General features: G+C 30.5%; 3 protein-coding genes and 1 pseudogene across 3 annotated transcripts; 2 read left to right on the top strand and 2 right to left on the bottom strand.

Moving 5' to 3' along the window:
- Positions 1-6,720: 6,720 nt before the first annotated feature.
- Positions 6,721-7,656, bottom strand: LOC107060806 (collagen alpha-1(I) chain-like). The gene is made up of 2 exons (XM_015309119.1): positions 7,207-7,656; positions 6,721-7,128 (listed from the first exon to the last, which is right to left on the bottom strand). The coding sequence occupies exons 1-2, from the start codon at positions 7,654-7,656 to the stop codon at positions 6,721-6,723; spliced, it is 858 nt and encodes a 285-aa protein (XP_015164605.1).
- A 2,660-nt stretch (positions 7,657-10,316) lies between these two features.
- On the bottom strand, positions 10,317-11,114 carry LOC102582517 (uncharacterized). The gene has a single exon (XM_006348335.1). The coding sequence runs from the start codon at positions 11,112-11,114 to the stop codon at positions 10,317-10,319; it is 798 nt and encodes a 265-aa protein (XP_006348397.1).
- An 8,345-nt stretch (positions 11,115-19,459) lies between these two features.
- On the top strand, positions 19,460-20,085 carry LOC102582192 (probable acetyltransferase NATA1-like; annotated as a pseudogene).
- Positions 20,086-21,129: 1,044 nt separating this feature from the next.
- LOC102581861 (transcription factor TGA5) lies at positions 21,130-22,037 on the top strand. The gene is made up of 2 exons (XM_006348334.1): positions 21,130-21,582; positions 21,810-22,037. Exons 1-2 carry the CDS (start codon positions 21,130-21,132, stop codon positions 22,035-22,037), a joined length of 681 nt encoding a protein of 226 aa, XP_006348396.1.

Here is a 22,037-nt window from a genome sequence, read left to right as displayed (position 1 = left end):
CACCCGAACCAAGTTAGTGTGTCGAAACGTGATACCCGATCCATTAAACACAACCACAATCATAATTACACTCATATTTACCTTCTCAAAATCATACAATCAAGTGTTGAATCATGACATACATTTAATCATTTATTCTCATTTCATTAGGTTTGATCACAATGCTTCATTCACGTACATGCATGCATCACAATGAAGTAATCACCAACATCTATCACACAAACAAGAAATCAAACCATCACCTACCTCGAAACCAAACCTGAATCCCCCTGAGGCACTTTAATCTTCCCTTTTCGGATTCTTTCTGCTTGTTCGTGGTCTAAAAATAACAATTTAATACAAAGATCAATAAACGGGGAATTATTACCCATATTACAATCAACATTATCAACCCTAGGCCAAACCCATGATCCTAAGGTGCAGTTAGGGCTTTTTCCCACCATCAATTTTAGTCCAAAAACCCTCCCCCAACAATAATTACCCAAGAATCTAAGTTCTACGGATCGAAATACAGATTTGGGGAATAAAATCCTTACCTTTAGACTTTAGTGCTAGAAGAGGTGGAAAACAGTCAAGAACTTGGCCTAATTCGTCCCTTAGCTCTCAAGAATGAAAATTGTAGAATAATAACGTTTTTTAGGTTTATTTCCGACTTAAGTCGCGACTGTCCTGCTACGCTGGACCCCATCCCGCCACAGCATCCCCGTGCTGGCGGCTTGCGCGGAGATAAAACGTTGGAATTAGAGTTCCAAACCCCCATTTCACAACACACCTTTAACCCATGAGAATCAGAAACTACCCGTTCACGCTAAGGTCAATTTGGGAGATCTACTCGCTCGAATTTGATTCTATAAAGTCGTACGGGTTCCTTAACGTCTTAACTATCTACTCATGTGATCAAAATCATAATTAAATCTCTCATTCCTTACCAGATTTCTCTAGACCACGCTGATTCAGATTTCGTCCAAATCTAGACTAGGCTAGAAATTCTCAATTTACTACGAAAAGTTTTTCGGCCCAAAATTTTTCCCCGTTGGTTTTTCTATAACGGCGGGAGCAAGTCGTTACACATAGACTATCCTACTTATTTATTTTGGTGTCTTTAATACTCTTAGACTTGTTATTTTGAGAATAGATGTCCTTATGTGATGACTTTCAGGTTTTGAGGATAATATGTACCGACTCTAGAGATTTCTTTTATTGAAACTTTAATAAGTTTTGAGTTTCCACATTTTGTTTCTTTTCGTAAGTTGAACAATTGATATAAGTTGGGGTTGAATTCGTTGGTTTTACCACTTAGGATGTTTAGTGTGTGTGCCACTCATGACTCGTTTTGGGTCGTGAAATAAATACTGAGACTTTAGTTTTTTGTAATAAAAATTAATATTGTGAGGTGCAACTTCGTTTTTCTAACATATAGCTTATAATATATGGATTCTTAAGCACAACAATTGATATTGTGAGGTGCAACTTCCACATTTATTTTCTTTTCGTAAGTTGAACAATTGATATAAGTTGGGGTTGAATTCGTTGGTTTTCCCACTTAGGATGTTAAGTGTGGGTGCCACTCATGACTCGTTTTGGGTTGTGAAATAAATACTGAGACTTTAGTTTTTGGTAATAAAAATTAATAATGAGTGCAAATAATTTTTGAGCTATTTAAGTATAATAATAAATAGAAGAGTATAATTGATATATTTATTTATTGTACAATAATAAGTAAGTAGAAAAATATGAAAAATAGGCAAAAAACTGAGGAAAAAGATAAATAGAATCCTTGGCCAAAGAGAGGTGCAACTTCGTTTTTCTAACATATAGCTTATAATATATGGATTTTTAAGCACAACAATATCTAATAGCTATGAGAAATGTAGCATAGATAATATATCTTTCAACCATAACTAAATTTTAGAATATTGAAATCAAAACAATACATTGTATTAATGAAGTTTTAAAATATTGGAAACATTCAAACTTTAAACTAATATGAGCATCTCTATAGATGAATCTTTAATTTCGACATAATTAAGTTTCCTTCTTTATTTCGATGAACTTGTAATAAACTGATGTGAACATCTCTTTATAATGACCTCTTCCAGAACTCAGGGATGACCTCAAAGGAGGATTACCACCATGGCCCATTCCAGGACTATGGAACGATTTCAACTTGCGATCAACATTGCTAGTTTCAAGTCTAGGGACTGTTATAACATGATGTTTTTTCAATTGTTTTTGTGCTTCAAAACATGGTGCAAGACAGACTAACTATACATCCTCCGTCCAATAATAGCCAAAGCATTAATTATACTCATTTTCTTATTAATTGTTAAAATATACATCCTCCGTCCAATAATAGTTGTCCACTATACTATTGGGATGTCCAACAATACTTGTTCACTTTATAAAATCAATGGATAATTTTACAATTAGTTCCTAATTTAGCCTTATCATTAATTATACTAATTTCCATATTACATTTTTCAAGATTTTCTATTTATTATATTCAAGTGGTGATATGGTAAAATTACCCTTTTATTTATAATTTTATTGGGGATATGCCAAATCAATAATGGACAACTATTTTGGATAGAAGAATATAAGAAATGAAATGAAGAGAGGTGTGAGATTATTAAGAAAATAATAAGGTATTTATAGGCAACAAATTATAGATTAAAATGTTTGAGAGATGTATCTTGAAGTGTAACGCTCAAACTAGGTCAATAGTAATAATTGAAATGGTAAGAAAATAGAAGTGTCTTGGAAATTGTGTAGGTACACATAAAAATGTCAATTTGTCTTGGGAATTGCTTGTTTACTTTAAATTAGAGAATTTGGCATCGCTTCGTGTAGTTATGAAAAATATATATATTTTAAAAATTAAACATGATACAAGAAATAAAAAATCAACTATAGAAATAAGAAAATGATAAAATCACAATACAAATATTTTGTAGAACTAGAGCAATTATATTTTTATTATCAAATATTTTTTAAAATTAAAAGGATAATTTATTCAGATTTTTTATATATATTATAATGTTAATAGATATAATTCGACTAAACATATTTAAGGACTTTATTTTTTTCTCATTTTTATTAATTGATAAATGTATTGTTTGATGAATCTTCCTTTTAATAAAAAAAAGTGATGAAACTAAAAAATAGGAGGAAAAAGATATAAGTATTTCTATTTCATTTCTTTTTTTTATATTTAATTCTTTCATTGTCCTTGTTTTTTCTCTTATTTTTCTTCATCGTCTAAATAAATATTTTCCTCTTATTTTTCATCATCATCTAAAGAACAAATTATAAGAAATTGTGAATGGTTCTTCACCATAAGAAACACTTAAGAACAACGTATTTCAATATTTAATACGCATTTTTTTTTACCATTAGTAGTAAAATTTAAATTTATGTTGTCTTAGTTAGATGTGTTCTGACAAAGTTACAAATAACTAATTTGATCCTAAATGAAAATGTAATTTACTACAATTAAAAAAGTTATAAGAACCTAAATTCAAAAAACAATAAAAATCTCGAACATATGAAAAAAAAAGTAAGTAAAAAGAGAAAAATAACAATACATTTTTGTAAAGTCCTTAGTCACAAAAAGAAAGATGAAAAAAATTACATAATCAATGAACATATTTTTGAACTTTTATTCAGCTCCCATTTTATCCACATCTAAGAGCCTTTTCATGGAGTCAAACTAAAATAGAAATATGATACTACAACCATAATATAGAATATCACTATTTTAAATATGAAATAAAAATAATAATCTTGAGTAGAAATATTATGAAACAAAAAATATGAATTTATATAGACAAAATTGAAGTAATATCATAAGGTATCTTAAATTTTGAAATTATATAGTTGGGGGTTATGAATATGAAAATTTAAAGAAAATGAGTTAATTATTAATTAAAGTTGAAGTTCAATAGGTATAGTTTATGGAGGTAAATTTTTTAAAATAAATAAAAGAAGGAAAAAATAAAATAATGAAGAGAAAAAAAACTTATGAACTATTCAATGTTTGTTGGGTGTTTAAGTTTTATTAGGAAAGCAAGCAAATCAACTTCATCTTAACAAAATTGAAAGAGGAAAAAAAATACAAGCAATATCTTGAAAGGTTGAAGTAGTAAATATTGAGACTTTTTTTTTTTTTTTTTGTAATAAAGGATAATAATGAGAGCATATAATTTTTGAGACATTTAAGTATAACAATATTTAGAAGAGTAGTAATTGATATATTTATTTTTTGTACAATAATAAGTAAGTAGAAAAATATGTTTGTCAAAAAATTGAGGGAAAAAATAAATAGAATTCTTGGCCAAAGAGAGGAACAACTTCACTTTTCTAACATATAGTTTATAATATATAGATTTTTAAGCACAGCAATATCTAATAGCTATGAAAAATGTACCATAGACAATATATCTTTCAACCATAGCAAAATTTTAGAATATTGAAATCAAAACAATACATTACATTAATGAATTTTTAATATATTGGAAACATTCAAACTTTATACTAATATGACCATCTCTCTTGATGAATCTTTAATTTCAACATAATTAAGCTTCTTTCTTCATTTTGATGAACTTGTACTAAACTAATGTGAACATCTCTTCGTAATGAATTTTTGAAGAATATATCTTTGATCTTCATCAAAGTGAAGGACATATCATGTCGCTATCTTTTCTATGATTTCTTATGGAAAAGATGAAGAATAAAATTTATAAAAAAGAGAGAAAAAAAACTATGCTAATAGAAAAAAAAATGAAAAATAAATATTCAACATCTGCATGGATGATTGTTACTAATAGATTTGATAAGAAAGGAGTTGAAAAGGCATGTTATTTAAGTAGAGAAAATATAAATAGATGGAGGTTTTTTGTAACTCATCAAATATAATTAGAATAGTAAATATGATTGAATTTCTTATTGGGAAAAATTGTATAAAATAGCAAACTATTAATTCAAATTAAATGCCATAACCACAGTTTCATTTAATTCTAATCCGTAGCAAACACTTTTTCATTCGCCTCTCTCCCCAGAAATCTCCCTCGCCACTCTCCCTCACCTCTCTCACTTTATACAAACACAAATGTATAAATTGTGTTTGTGTTTGTATAAACCGAGAGAAAACTATATATACAAATACATATCTCTTCGTTCTATACACTTGTAATTATACAATACAAATCTTTCTCTGCCCAGTTCTCTTTTTCCTTGCTCTCTTTCTTGTTTTATACAAACACAAATTATACAAAATACAATGTATAATTTGTGTTTGTATAAAGCAAGAGAGAGATTTGATATACAAATACAATTGTTTTAACTCGATTCAATTGTATGTGAATTCAAGTTTTATGCAGATATACAAACACAAAGACCATATGCATATACAAACACAATTTTCATAGACACAGACGCCTTATTTATACAAATCGATGTGATTTATACAAATCAGATGCCAACAATTTTATACAAATCAAAGATGTCTGCTATTTTTTAACAGATTTGATGTTTCATAGCAAACAATGTTTGCTATGGAGCGCAAATAGCAAAACCGTAGCTATAGAACGTTAATATGATTTTTATGTTTGCTAAACCTAAAACTTACTCTTTCTTTTTTAATAAAGAAAATATTTTATGAAAAAAATAAGTCTGAATGGAAGCCACAGAGAGGTGTCACATCACATCATCTATGTTTCTCCTTTATATTATATATAGATTGAGAAAAATGTCATAAATAGTTTCTTATCTAACTCCGCCCAATAATATATATTCAATTTATAAAATTGATGAATAATTAATTATATTGTGTTTATTTAACCTTTGCTATTAGATACTATTCATTTTTAAAAAATATTTTGATGATTTATATTTAATAGGGGTGATTTGCTAAAATTACCGCTATTATTTACTACTTCTTAGTCCCGGTGTCAAAACAGAGGGGGTAGAAATACGTCCAAAACGAAACCTTAAATATAAACTTGTTGGATTTAGTTCTTTAAGTATTTAAAAATTTATCAAGTTTGGTCTTTATTCATTTTTTTTATACTTAGGCTTATATTATTAAAAAATTCACCCGTTAGTGAATTTAAATATTTTAATTCATTTTTTCAGTTTCTTAATTGAAGATTTAATGTAATTTTGAGTGTGATATAGGTAGGATTTCTCCCACATATATAAGATAATTTTAATTGCTTGGTTTGAAGCACAGATTAATTACTTTCACTACAACTTCAAATTTAGGACGACACCTTCCTGTGAATTTAGGTGATTAGGATACTGGTGTATCCGGTGCGGAGGAAAACAATTTCTATCAGATTTTTTAAAAAATAAAATAATAAACTTTTCTTGAATTGTTAAAAATTGAAATTTTGTTGTTAATATTGTTTTAAATAATAAAAAGATCAATTTTACTGATTGAAAAAACAAATGCTCCACTTAGCATTTCAGATTATCCTTAACTAAGTCAAATAAATTATTAGCATTTTATATGTATACTACTACTTACAACGTTTAGTTGAGACCTTTGGAATATTTAGTCATTGCAAAAAATAATAACTAGAAGTACATGTTGATCAAAATATATCATTAATTCATAAATGATCATATATGTCCATGAACATACTGTCACATAATATTGTACTTAAAATATTGCAACCTACTGCAAAATCAAAAGTTGCACATTTACTAATTGAACGATCATTGACCAATATCATGACTCGAGACTGACATAAACCTACGATCAACATGGCCCATTCCAGGACCAAGTGGGCCAGAATGGTCGGCACCAAGACTAGGGCCAGGATTCAAGTTGCCATAAACATGGCTCATTCTAGGACCAGGTGGGCCAGAATGACCGGCTCTAGGACTAGGGCAAGGATTCAAGTTGCCATAAACATGACCCATTCCAGGACCAGGTGGGCTAGAATGGCCGGCTCCAGGACTAGGGCCAGGATTCAAGTTGCCATAAACATGGCCCATTCCAGGACCAGGTGGGACAGAATGACCGGCTCCAGGACTAAGGCCAGGATTCAAGTTGCCATAAACATGGCCCATTCCAGGACCAGGTGGGACAGAATGACCGGCTCCAGGACTAAGGCCAGGATTCTGCCAATTCCAGGACCAGGTGGGCCAGAATGACCGGTTCCAGGACTAGGGCCAGGATTCAAGTTGCCATAAATTAACATGGCCCATTGTAGGACCAAGTGGGCCAGAATGGCCGGCTCCAGGACTACGGCTAGGATTCAAGTTGCCATAAACGTGGCCCATTCCAGGACCAGGTGGACCAGAATGGCCGGCTCCAGGACTAGGGCCAGGATTCAAGTTGCCATAAACATGGCCCGTTCCGGGACTAGGTGGGCCAGAATGGCCGTCCCTAGGACTAGGGCCAGGATTTAAGTTACCATAAACATGACCCATTCCAGGACCAGGTGGGCCAGAATGGCCGGCTCCAGGACTAGGGCCAGGATTCAAGTTACCATAAACATGACCTTCTTTGCATGGGGCCGAAGAAGCCAGGTTATTTACCTTCTTATCCATGTTGTTCAATTGTCTTCTTGCTTCAAAACATGGTGCAACACAAACTAACATAGTAACCAAAGCAATCAAAAGCATAAATATTGCAAAATGAGCCATTACTATTTGGAGAGTGATGTCCAATTAAATATTGGGAGCAAAAAGGAGAACAAAGAAGTAATGAAATGAAGGCAAAAACATGTTATTTATAGACAACAAAAAACTACCGTTTAAGAAATCTAGACTATAGTTCATTAATTAGTAATAATTGAAATTTTAAGAAAAAGAAGAGTTCTGCTTTGTGTATCCTATGAAGTGTCTTGGTGATTGGGTAGGTACAGAAGAACTAAACTAGAGAGTAATTGATAAGCAGCCGGCGTTTGCTGTTCCCATTATATAAACTTGCTTATTGGCCCTCTTGCTCTACGTACAATATTATGGTTGTGTCATGTGTGGATTATGAATATATGTTTAATTCACTTGGATGACTTGTTACGAAATCTAAGAAAATAAAATAGTTTTTTTAATCTTACATTTTAAATTAAAGTTTTTACAATATTTTACTTTCATCACATGACATGTTTAAATTCACAAAATTAAAGAATATTTTGGTATATATGACATAAATTTATCTAGCCAAATACGTTCTTTATGATTTTGTGGGTTATGATGAATATGTGTTCACTTCACTTCATTCATTCTGGCTTAGATAAAGATACTTTAGTTCTCAATTTTTTTATTAAATAAGTAACGAGAGCAAAAATTAAAACCCATTAAATTTGAGAATAAAAATGAAATATCACTCCAAAATAAAAAAGACAATTCGTGCAATAACTTTATTAGAGATCTCATATTTAAATTGTGACAACGACAAAAAGTCCTATTAAATAGTATTTTTTTCTCTTGAACAAATCTTACACAACACAAATTTAAATTAATTTAATTTAATTTTAATATAAATACCGAGCTCGAAAAACTAAAAACTAAGTTTAGAGAGAAACGAAGAGGGTCAAGAAAATGCTCATTGATCATTAAAGGCACGTGTACATATATCATATTAATAAAGTTGACTTAAGAAAACATTAAATAAGGGTAGAATGGTAAAGTTACATCATGTTTTAATGAAAGTGCAAAAGTAAAAATGTATTTCCAGGTGTTTCTTAATTGAATATTTAATGTAATTTTGAGTGTGATATATGCAGAATTTCTCCCATATATATAAAGATAATTTTAATTACTTTGTTTGGAGTGGAGATTAATTACTTTCACTACAACTTCAAATTTCATATGACACCTTCGCGTAAATTCAGGTGATGAGGATACTTGTGTATTTGGTGAAGAGGAAAACATTTTCCATCGAAAACAATTTATTTAAAAATAAGAAAACTGGCTTTTTTGAATAGCTAAAATCAAAATGTTATAGTTAAATGGAGTAGTTTTTACTTATAAATTGTATATATATAGAGAGAGTGTTTTACAAGTTAATATCTTAAAAAGTTACTCAACTTAGATAATTTATCTAGTAAAGTCATTAAACTTTATTTTGTATCAATAAAATCACTCAACTAAATTTATTATTAAAAACAATCTAATATGACAAAATAAACTATTTTTTATAACAGGTAAACATGAACCCCACTAATAAATAACTTTAAAAACTCATTAAAATTATTTTCACAGACAAACTTAATTAGTTAAACAAATAACCTTATGATACTACAATAAACAAATATACACTAATACTCTAATCAAATTCACGACGATAACTCCAAGCACACAAAATTCAACTTTATTTTCTCATTTCCAACTTTTTTTCTGGTTTCAGAAAGTTGTGAGGATTTGTAAAAAAAAAAATCTGCTGTGTTTCTGGCGAATTTCAGAATGCAATTTTTTTTTAATGCTTTTTCTATGAAATTTTGTGAAATCCTTAATTTTTTGGAATATAATACGTACTTTAACTTTTTTTCGCTAGAAATGATAATTGTAGAGCAGGAAATTCCATATGATATTATTGTAATGCCATAAGAGTATTTATTTCACTAATTAAGTTTGCCTGTAAAATTTGTTAATGAGTTTTCTTTAAATTTATTTATTTATGGAATATAATACGTACTTAACTCTTTTCGTTGGAAATGATAATTGTAGACCAGGAAATTCCATATGATATTGTTGTAATGCCATAAGAGTATTTATATCACTAATTAAGTTTCCCGTAAAATTTGTTAATGAGTTTTCTTTAAATTTATTTATTTGTGGGATTTATATTTACATGGTATATATAAAAATAATTTATTTTGTCAGGTTAGTTTATTTTTAATGATAAATTTAGTTTATTGATATAATTTTATAAAAAAACAAAGTTTAATGACTTTTCTATATAAATTCTTAAAATTGAATGAGATATTAACTCGTGTTTAATTTACTTGACCAACTAATAACTAAGTCAAATCAATAATTGACATGTTACATGTATACTATCTGAAAAATTATATCGTAAAATATTAGTCAAATTTCCTATAGTTTGTTTCTAAAAAGAAAATTATGACAATTAAAAATGGTCGGAAAGAGTAGTACCACATACAACGTTTTGTTGAGACTTTTGGAATATTTAGTCCATGCACAATATTAATAATTAGAATTACAAGTTGATTAAAATATCACATTAATTAATTAATAAGCATATATGTGCATAAACAAACTGTCACATGATATGGTACTTTTTTTTTTACATAATATTGTACTTAATATATTGCATCCTACTACTAAATAGAAGTTGCCATTTACAATGACTTCAAGTTACGATAAACATGGCCTTCTCCTGGACTAGGGCCTGAATGGCTTTCTGAGTTAACAATTTCAATACTTGAGACTGATTTCAAATTGCGATGAACATTGCCAATAGCAGGAGTTGGGACTGACTTCAAATTGCGATAAACATGGCCTTCTCCAGGACTAGGGCCTGAGTGACTTTCAGACTTAACAATTCCAATACTTGAGACTGATTTCAAATTGTGATGAACATTGCCAATAGCAGGAGTTGGGACTGACTTCAAATTGCGATAAACATGGCCTTCTCCAGGACTAGGGCCTGAATGACTTTCAGACTTAACAATTTCAATACTCGATACTGATTTCAAATTGCGATGAACATGGCTGATTCCAAGACTAGGGCGATCAAAATTACCTATTCCAGGACTGGGGACTGATTGCATATTGTGATCAAAGTTTCCAATTCCAGGACTTGGAACTGATTGCATATTGTGATCAAAATTTCCAATTCCAGGACTGGGGACTGATTTCATATTGTGATCAAAATTTCCAGTTCCAGGACTTGGAACTGATTCCATACTATGCTCAAAATTTCCAATTCCAGGACTAGGGACCGACTCCAAATTGCGATCAACATGGCGACCAACATATTGTTTTTTCGTATTTACTAATATGACGTGACCTTGTTTGCATGGGGCCGAAGAAGCCGGGTTAGTGACCTTCTTCTTATCCATGCTGTTCAATTGTTTTCTTGCTTCAAAACATGGTGCAACACAAACTAACATAATAACCAAAGCAATCAAAAACATAAATATTGCAAAACGAGCCATTACTAATATTTGTAGAGTGATGTCTAGTTCAATATTGTGAGCAAAAAGGAGATAAAAGAAGTAATGAAATGAAGAGAAGTGAGTGTATTAATAAAAAAACAAGTTATTTATAGACAACAAATTTAGTTCATTAATTTTTAAGAAAAAGAAGAGTTTTGGTTTGTGTATACATATCCTAGGAAGTGTCTTGGAAATTGGGTAGGTACAGATGAACTAAACTAGAGAGTAGTAATAAGCCGCCGGCATTTGCTGTTCCCATTATATTTGCCCTCTTGCTCTACATACAATATTTATGGTCGTTGGGATTATGATGATATATGTTCACTTCACTTTGGATGATCTAACACGAAATTAAGGGAAAAAAAATAAAAATTTAATCTTCCGTGCTTTTAACATAACTTATTTAAAACATAACTTTATCTAGTCAAATACGTTCTTTATGGTTGTGTGGATTATGATGAATATATGTTCAATTCACTTCGCTCTTAAATATTACTCCCTTCGTTCCTTTTTATATGTCATCTTTTTCTATAAATAGTTAGTCCATAATACTTGTCATTTCATAAAATCAATGCATAAATTACCATATTGTTCCTTTTTTACCCTAGTGAGTTATTAGCCTTGAAAATATACATTTGAACAACTTAGAAAAACTAAGTAAATGATTCATGTTCATTGGTTAAATAAATTAATCAAAATAAATTAATTCATATTCATTGATTGAAAACTTGAGTTTCAAAAAAATTAAATAAGGGTAGAAGGGTAAAATTACGTCATTTCTTAATGCAAGTACAAAGTAAAAAGGCGACATATAAAAAGGGACGGAGGGAGTACAACGGAATCTGAAAAATTACTACAAAATTATGTCAGGTGAGGTAAAAATTCCCTAAACTTAAACCGAACAAATTAGTTCTGGCTAGATAAAAATACTTTGGTTCACAATTTTTCTATTAGATGAACAATAGAAACCAAAACTAAAAATTGAGAATAAAAAATAAATTCACTCGCAAATAAAAACGACAATTCGTGCAAAAACTTTATTAGAGGTGTCACATTTAAATTGTGACTATGACAAATGAATCTTACCTAACATAAATTCAACCTAATTAAATTAAATTCTAATAAAAACATCGAACCTCGAAAAATTAAAAATAAGTTTTGAAAGAAACGAAGAGGGTCAAGAAAATGCACAACGTTCATTAAAGGCACGTGTATATATAATATATACAGTGAACTTGTATTTTTGAAATCTTAATTTTTAGTAATATGGTCAACATTTACCTTTCTTTTCCATCCACAAAATGCGGTTGAAACCTTCGAGTTCATGATACATGTTGTGACAAAATTGACAACGATTGACTTATTGCGTTACACGAATTAAAACAGTAGGAAAAAATATATTTTTTCTAAAAAGTATACGATTTTTTACTAATTTTTTAAATATATTTTGATATGTAAATAAAAATATTATAATATAACTATTTGTATATAATCTAAATCGGATATTATAAGCTTATAAGGATGGGGTAGAGGGTGATGGGATGGGCCGCTATAGGCAGTGGCGGAATATCCAGAAATTGCACTAAGTACATTTTTTTTTTTTGGACGAATGAGTGTATTAAAATTTTTAATAAGTAATATTAATTTTGAATTATTTAAAAAAATAACAAAAGCTCTTTTTAAAAAGTGAAAAATAAATTGTTGCTAATAAAATTCAAACACGAGCACTTTTAGTATTGACTCTTTCAATGCGTCTGAACCATTGGGCAACAACATATTGTTGTGTCAAGGGTGTCCATATTATATTATTTAATCAATTTGTGTATCATTTTACTTGTATGTACAATATTATTTTTCGACGAAGGGTGTCCAATTGAACACATTGATAACTACGTAGCTCCGCCCCTGGCCGCTATAGGAAAATCATGGCCCATAAATTGGGAGGAGACAATAATACTGAGATGTTCACTTCTAGCTCATAGCCCCTTATAGAGTCAATATGATTCAAAATATTTTCTCATGCTTTCACTAGAAAAATAATGTTCATGATTACTTTTAAAACACTTTTTTATTTAAAAATCAAAATATTTCGACCAATTGACTATAAATAAAAAAATATTTTTCTTCGTATCGAATTCGAACCTATACTAAAACAAGGACAAGAGGAGTTGCATGCATGGTTGACATTCTCGTTTTTATTGCTGACCTTTGCAAGGCAAATAAACAATGTTCCATGCGCTAAGCAAAATGGATAGTTACGTATATGACTTAATTAATTAATTAACACTCACACACTAACCAAAATGGATCAGTTACGTATTGGAGTAGTATTAAAAAAAACACTTAAGAGACAGTTGACATTTTAATTATCTAAGCAATATTTTTATAAGTAACAGTACTATGATTTAAAAAAATATTTATGCACTAACTAAAATCTTGATGAGCTTCTAAATTTCTCAAAACATTTGGATCAAAGGTCAATAATACTCTATCTGTTATAATTTGTTTGTCTTAGTTTGATTTGGCGCATAAATTTTTAAAATAATTTATTTTTTAAAATTTTATCATCTTAAATTAAATATATATACATATAATAATAAACGGAATAATCCTTTAATTTTGTGTTTTTTTCTTCCTTAATATCTCCCAAATGAGATCCAATTTCTTGACTATATAGTTCCGTGTTGAGGGGCTTTTACTAATGTATATACATACTACTATTGAATCTTGTTGATAAGCATGTTGACCCGTAGAGTATTTATCGAGCGAAATATGATGCACGTAAATTTATGATTTATTCGTAAAATTAGATGTTTATATGTATGTTTTTAGAATTGTTGTAATGTTATTTGTTGGTAGCTATGTGCTGCAAAGTTGACGGAATGATACATACATTTAATTAGTTGAATGTGGAGTTATTTATCTAGAAGAATAGAAATTAGATTCTATTTGATATTTTAATTTTATTTTTAACGAGATATTCATATTCTAGATCCGCCTCGGTGGAGTGAGTCACTAGTGTCAAAGTTGGAGAAAGTGCACAAACTTTTAGCTTTTTATTCTCATTTCGTAGAAGGAATTGAAATTCATGTTATAAGTACTGTTCATATTTTTCTCTCTTTTTGGGAAAAAAGATTCAAAGTAGAGATAGAGTATACTTTGCGTGCACACCAAAATTAAGTCACTGCGGATGATATGATGTCTCCTTAACGAACATTAATGTACATGTTTTAGTGCATTTACGAATGCGTTCAAAGATAGATTTAGAATTTAAAATACTAAATTTTACAAATTTGAAATTCTTGGACTAGAGTGTAAGTGGTAATAACTTGTCACTATTGGTACAAGGGGAGGAACGAAAAACTCTATTTTTAGTTTTTCTTTTGCTTAAATTTTAGTACCGTTTGGAGATTTAATCCTTAGAATTATGTGCCTAAGATGGTAAGGATCTTTATAGTCATATTTATTTACTGATTTTACCTCCTTCTGTAATAGTGACTATTCTATTTAATAGAATATTAAGTATTGTAGTTATAGAATTTATTCGTCCTTTTTTGACTTTTTGAAAATGACTTAAATAGCTATGTTTTCAAAGGTAAACACCCAACTGACGTAAAGGGTTTTTCAAAAATGTAAGGAAGAAGACATTTGAAAGGCTTACCACTATCTAATAGGTAATCTGGTGGTAAAATCAACTACTACACAACTATATGTCAAGTCATGAGCAATAATATCGAAATCAAGCCATCGTTTATCTATAGGCAAAGGGACGAAAGCACGACAATTGCTCTAGAAAAAAAATAAAGTAGATTAAAATTATGAAGCTACCTAGTCATACTATACAAAAAGAAAAATGCGTCATTTGCATATAGTCATGTTAATTATGGATATAGACTAGAGTACGAGGAACCCGAAAAAAAACATAAGGAAATATTTACAACTTGAGGTTCTATATATTAATGCGGAATTAGACATACATTTTTTTTTTAAATCGACTTTATGTTACTATCACCAATTGCCTAAGAGGTTTCTCATCACAAGATCACTTGTGGAGTTGTAAATTCGATCTTCACAACAAACACACTCTAATCTAAAAATGTTTGTCTCTCAAAATTTTATAGTAGAACAAAGTAACATTTAACTCCCATTTTATTAAATACCTTCATAACTCTTTTTCCATTAAACAAGAGAGTTACATGTTACTACATTCATGTGGAGAGTAACTTATTTAATAGCTCCATTAAGGGTACATTTACATTTAATTAGTTCTCCTTAACTTAACTTTGCACTAACAATGGCTCGATTAGACATGATTTGTTCCATTGCTTTGATCATTCTACTAGCCAAAATATCAATGTAGCACATGTGTGGCCCAGAACATCTATGTGCATTAATTAAAAACATGTTATATTATCATATTTTCACGCTCTTTAAAAGCTAAAATAAAATTTAATTGCAAAATAGAATTTGAATAGCAAAACTAGGCAGCAAATTTGAATGTAAGAAATGTAAATTTGTGACTTTAACTGAAATTCCAGACACTGAAAATTCTTTTTTTTTGTAAGCTAATTCAGAGTACGTTTGATGAAGGGTCACTATTACCATTCAAATATGTTTTTATCTTTTACTATACTCTAGATATACGTGAAGGTGACATGTCTGCAAATTGGTGTTTGTTCTACAATAATATCTGGACAAAAAGGAGAAGCAAAATAAATAAAAAAGGAAAAAAATAATAAAAGGATATTTAAGAATTAAAATGTCAAAAATCTTTCTATTACATTTAAAATTTCGTGCCAAATCGAACCAAGAAATTCAAATAGAGGGAGTACTTATATTCCAAAATATTTTGCTAGTTGGTCCCCTACTTTCCATTGTGTGGGTATATATATATATATTACGATAACGTCCATGCTAGTTCATATATGTTTCGTTCATAAATAGTACTATATAAATATCGAATAATTATATTCAAAGAAAATATTATCCAGTACTTTTTGTCTCGCGCAGCTAAGAGTTGGAACTTTATCTTTCTTTGGAGCTAAAAAGAGCTAGTATTTATTACCATCCAATGGTCAGTATCCATATTGAAATTTATTTAAATTTGAACTCGTGCATTACAGATCTATTCTAAAAGATGATTTTTTCTATTTCTAGAGTTTCTGATTGGAAGAATCCCAGCCATTTCAACACAAGCATGTCGTTCATTTTCTCCTATTAAGGATGCTACAACATACAAAGCAGAATTAATCTCCATAAAATAATTTTGTTTTTCTCCAAATTGATACAAAGTTATAATTTTTAATAGCACAATTAGACAATCTAATCAACATTTAATCTATACATTTCATAGCAACGTACACTACAAGGGAATTATCTTCACCATTGAATATAAGTTAGCCCTTTATATAAAAGTGAATGCACATCACACAAGAAGAAGAAATCCTTGAATCTAAACAACAAAAAAACCTGTAATCCCTTTAGTGAAAATTCTGACTCTGTCACTGTCTCTAAAAATAACAAGAATTTGGATATGAATGAAAATAATATATTACCATAACCTTAAGCAAGAATTGACACAATCTTTCAGCCAATGTGATTTACCCTTTTCAGAGCTCAATAACTTTGATGGAGATGGAGATGTCAAGTAAATTCTCTTAGGAAGAACTAAAGGAGACCATATGCTACTCTGTTCATAATCAAAATCAAACTCCGTAGCATCAAAATATTTTCCCAAAAGTCTATCGGATGTTGATTTTGAAACTAGTTGAACAAGCCCGCTATCATCTAATTGTTCTAAGGACGATAATGATGACATTGATATTGACGGTGATGGTGGTGGTGGTGATTCTGAGACAAAATTTGAATTTTTCACTGTTGTTTGAGCATTTTCTTGCATTTCATTTTCAACTAAAACAGCAAGTTTTAAGTTATTTATAGGCAGCTGTAGTTTTTGTAGTTTTTAAAAATGGATCCTTTTTCGTATTTCTGTAGTAAATGAGACGCTCTATTTTAGTCTCCTACATCTTTACGAATCAATCACTTTCTCCATTCCTTTTTAGTTGTCGTGATTTCAACAATAAGAACTTTTGACAAACATTTTGTGATGTATTTTTTTATCAGATATGCAAAATATTGCAATTTATTGTACTTTTCGTATAATTTTTTAATATCTAAATTTTTAGTTTAAAATATCGAATTAATGTAATCTAATTTATTTTAAAAAAAATTAGTCAAATTAACTTTTAACATATGACAACTAAAAAGGGACGGAGGGAATACTAATTTATTTCCTGAAATTTCGCCAGGGAATATTCTCATAATTTGAGAAATATTTAAAAGCTTTTGTTTATGAAGTAAAAAAAAGAATGTATTTATTTTAACCTTTACAATTGAAAAATATTTTCTTTATATTGAGTTTCAAATTCAAACTCCATAGTAAATTTAAAATTTTATGACAGACTATTATTTTTTAAAAGAAGGCGAAAAAATATTGACTAATGAACGTTATTTCTACTTCATAAGTTCATAGTACGATATCATTGCCAAAAAGCTATAAGTATATGATGTTTATACCAAGCAAAATAATTTAATTTAGTACAATAGTTAGATATATGTATCGTTGATACATGATATATGCCTAATGATATTATTAGAGATAAATCTAGGATGTAGTTTTGGTTAAAGAATAAATGTGATCTTATTATTATATCAATATATCATATATATATATATATATATATATATATATATATAAAATTATCAAGAATGTGGTGCAGTAGATAAAGTTGCTCCTTAATTAGAAGTCTCAAATTTAAGCTTTGGATATGAAAAAATCCTTGATAGGGAGCACTTCTCTCCTAATGAAGCCTTATAAATATAATTCAAATTAATCAAACTTTAGTACAGATAATAAAATATCGATTAGAGAAAAAAAATCGAGTGGACTTGATTTTGCGTCATAGCTTAGTTTTCTGGAGCTATCTTGCCTTGGGAAACAGGTATGCAGGGGCGGAGCCAGCAGTATGTCAGGGGTTCACCCGACCCCTTTTCCGCGGAAAATCATACTATTTATATATGTTAAAATTATTTTTTATGTATATACCTTAAATGTCGAACCCCCTTCGGTTAGTTCGTATATTTACTTTTTCAAATTTTGAATCTCTTATTAAAAATTCTAGCTTCGCCACGATAGGTGTGCATGCATATCCGAAAATATATCGTTAAATATTTGAAGTGGCGTAGGTGCATGTAGCAAAATTGTGTTGAATTGTACAGTACTTCTTTTTTTTACTCAGAATTTTAAATATAAAAACAATTTTAATAAATTGAGCTTTACTTCTAAAGTTAATCTGTTGATATTTATATATTTTAATATTAAAATTAAAATATTAAGTGAATATGTTAGGGGGTATAAAGGGAGAAGAATGTGGTTATTATTGTAGTGTAACTCTTGTAATCGTTATTGTCATGATCTACCATTAATTTTATCCATTATTCTACTTTAGTATACCTTGTAACGTAATTTATATAACATTTGGTTATTCATTTACCTAATTTACTATCCCATAATCTTCATATTCGTTGTAAGAAAGAATTATGCACCTATAAATAATGTGATTTTACTTTGTTTTGAAAAACAAGAAATGTACAAGAGGTATATAAGAATATATAGAGTGAAAAATATGACGTGTACTATATTGTGTTTATATTGAGGTGAGTGGGTGAAAGAAAGAGTTGAGACCAAAAATAATATTCTAAGGCTTCGACTAATTTACTACACAAAAGAAGTAAATATATATATATATACTAATTTTTTATTTATTATTATTATTATTATGGTAAATATTGCACCTAGATAATATGTTGCTAAGATTGTGAGATTATAATAATTTTAATACTTAATATAGGGAAAAAGGATGGATTTACCCCCAAACTTTGATAAATGGTACGTATATGCCCTCCGTTATACTTTGCGTCCACCTAAGCCCCTGCCGTCCAATTATAGGTACATACATGCCCCTCTCACTAACGGTCCCCTCATATTGTACACGTGTCTTAATCCTAATCAACTACCCGTTTGACCTTTCTTTTTAACCCATAAACTAACAACCCGCCCCATAAATCCAATACCCACCCGATTCCCTCTAAGATATATCCTAATTAAAAGACCCAAATCTCCATTGGAGAACAGCTTCAATTTGGGCTGTGACAATTCGTTGGGTGTGTTAAATCAAGGTGGGAATGGGATGATGAATACTGGATTATAATTATAATAAATAGCTTTAACACACCCAATGAATTATAATAAATAGTTTTAATCCCGAATTCGCCTTGCCACCATTGTCGACGTTCCTCATATCCACAAACTCATCCACCAGATGGCCGTGTTTGAGCGACTCACCCATCTCTTCTCCGCCACAGAATCTTCACTTTCCTCCACTCTCTTCCCTGAAAACTCCCCACCTCCTTCACCGTTTTCCTTCTCGAAGTTTCTCAAACCCCTTTCCCTCTAATCGACCAAAACTACCCAAATTTCAGCCCCATTCATAAAACAGTAAATCTGGATCTCCCGATTACCGACCCACAAGCTGAAACGTTCAGATAGTGTGGAAATGATGTTGTGGTTGCTGGGTTTGTGTTGTTTTTTCCTAATTATTCGTCCTTCTTAGCGAAACCTGGGTTTTACATCGAGGATATATTTGTGGGAGAGTGTTATAGGAGGAAAAGTTTTAGAAAGATGTTGTTGTCAACTGTGGCTGCTCAGGCGGCGAAAATGGGGTATGGAAGAGTGGAATGGGTGGTTCTAGATTGGAATGTTAATGTGATCAAGTTTTATGAAGAAATGGGATTAAATTATAATTATAATAAATTGTATTCATCATCCCATTCCCACCTTGATTTAACACACCCAACGAATTGTCACAGCCCAAATTGAAGTTGTTCTCCAATGGAGATTTGGGTGTTTTAATTAGGATATATCTTAGAGGAAATCGGGTGGGTTGTTAGTTTATGGGGCGGGTTGTTAGTTTATGGGTTAAAAAGAAAGGTCAAACGGATAATTGATTAGGATTAAGACACGTGTATAATATGAGGGGACTGTTAGTGAGAGGGGCATGTATGTACCTATAATTGGACGGCAGTGGCTTAGGTGGACGCAAAATATAACGGAGGGCATATACGTATCATTTATCAAAGTTCGGGGGTAAATTCGTCCTTTCCCCCCTTAATATATAATGTATTTATTAACTAAATCATGGTTAGAGATTTACTATGAGAAACTAAACCTTAATCATTTATTTTAACCTATACCATGTGTCACTAATCCAAATAGAAACTTGGGGGAAATAAAGAGAAGAGAAATGGAGAGGAGTCGAATACTAATCTTTCAATCTTAATAAGCTCACCACACTCACACACCTGAATATACATACAAAATTACTCCATTCGTATCTGTTTTATTTTAGTTGTCATGATCTTCTTTTTTAAAGTCAAATAATAAAAAAATTAGGGAAAAAATCTGAAATATATTCGAACTTTGATCGAAATTGTTGTAACAATATCGAGCTTTGGAAAGGACCTTTTACCCCTGACACTATTTAATAGTGTATTTTAAAGGTATATATGTGCCCACGTGAACATCATAAATATTACATCATTATAAATAGTAATATGTCCACGTGGGAACATATATACATTTAAAATACACTATTAAATAGTGCAGGGATAAAAGGTCCTCAATAAAGTTTGGTATCGTAACAACAATTTTGACCAAAGTTGAAGTATTTTTCACACCCTTTTCCTAAAAATTTAACTAATATTTTATGATAATACGTTAGTATATTTTAAATTTGTAATTTATAGTACTTTCTCATACCGTTTTTGAATATACAACTAAAAAGACGGAGGAAGTAAACACTATAGATGAAAATCACTCCACTCAAACCACTCTCAAACTAAGAACACAAGGAAACAAAAAAAAAAAAACATAAAGATGAGCTTCCAGCGTTTCTACGATACATGGTTTGATCAACTGAAAGAAATCGTACGCCAACTGAGCCAAGTTCCCCGCCCCGCCACCAGTGAACAACACCGTGAATTGCACCAACAACTCGTTCAAAAAGTTGTGTCCCATATCTACGAGTACTATCGAGTTAAATCCTTAGCTGCAAAAAATGATATCCTCTCCGTTTACTCCGCCCCATGGTCTACATCTCTTGAACGTTCTCTCCATTGGATCGCCGGCTGGCGACCGACCACCGCTTTTCACCTTATCTACACTGAATCCAGCATTTTGTTTGAATCTCACATTATCGATATTCTCCGTGGCCTCCGATACGGAGATCTCGGTGATCTATCGCCGGATCAACTCGCTCGCGTTAGCGAACTTCAATGTGAAGCTGTTCAGGAAGAAAATTCTATCACTGACGAATTCAACGACTGGCAGGCACGAAATCCTCATCTCTCTCTTCCTTTTTCTTTTTTTTTTCTAAGGCCACTCTGTCATTTACAATAATCAATTCACAATTCCAAGTATTCAATTTCAAAATAATTGAGAAATTAGATCTTAGTAGCTCAGTTGGTTGTCTGATCCCCAAATCATCAATTTTGTTCTAATTAAGTCAATTTTAGTCCAGAATAGCGAGTAATTTGTTGAATTTATCGTACATGTAGGATAGTGCAAGTGAGATACTTGGTTTGATGGGAGACATAGAAGGGAAGATGGAGAAGCTAGTTGAGATTTTGGAGAAGGCGGATAAACTGAGGTTGAAGACGATAGAGAATTTAGTAGAACTATTAACGCCACAGCAAGCAATTGAATTTCTTATAGCATCGGCGCATTTGCAATTCGGAATCCGTAGATGGGGAATCAATCATGATCGTCAAAGAGAAAATCCATGA

This window comes from Solanum tuberosum, unplaced genomic scaffold, assembly GCF_000226075.1.
Source record: "Solanum tuberosum cultivar DM 1-3 516 R44 unplaced genomic scaffold, SolTub_3.0 scf00096, whole genome shotgun sequence".
NCBI classification, from domain to species: Eukaryota; Viridiplantae; Streptophyta; class Magnoliopsida; order Solanales; family Solanaceae; genus Solanum; species Solanum tuberosum.
Note: the sequence above shows the minus strand (reverse complement) of the source record. Positions and strands in the feature narration are given on the sequence as shown.

Bases quoted from the DNA above. Each gene is read 5' to 3' on its own strand.
- LOC107060806 (XM_015309119.1), bottom strand. From the start codon at position 7,656: ATGGCTCATTTTGCAATATTTATGCTTTTGATTGCTTTGGTTACTATG. The intron at 7,129-7,206 runs GTTAATTTATGG...TGGAATTGGCAG, and splicing joins TTGGTCCTACAATGGGCCAT to AATCCTGGCCTTAGTCCTGG.
- LOC102582517 (XM_006348335.1), bottom strand. From the start codon at position 11,114: ATGTTTTTGATTGCTTTGGTTATTATGTTAGTTTGTGTTGCACCATGT.
- LOC102581861 (XM_006348334.1), top strand. From the start codon at position 21,130: ATGAGCTTCCAGCGTTTCTACGATACATGGTTTGATCAACTGAAAGAA. The intron at 21,583-21,809 runs GCACGAAATCCT...TCGTACATGTAG, and splicing joins ACGAATTCAACGACTGGCAG to GATAGTGCAAGTGAGATACT.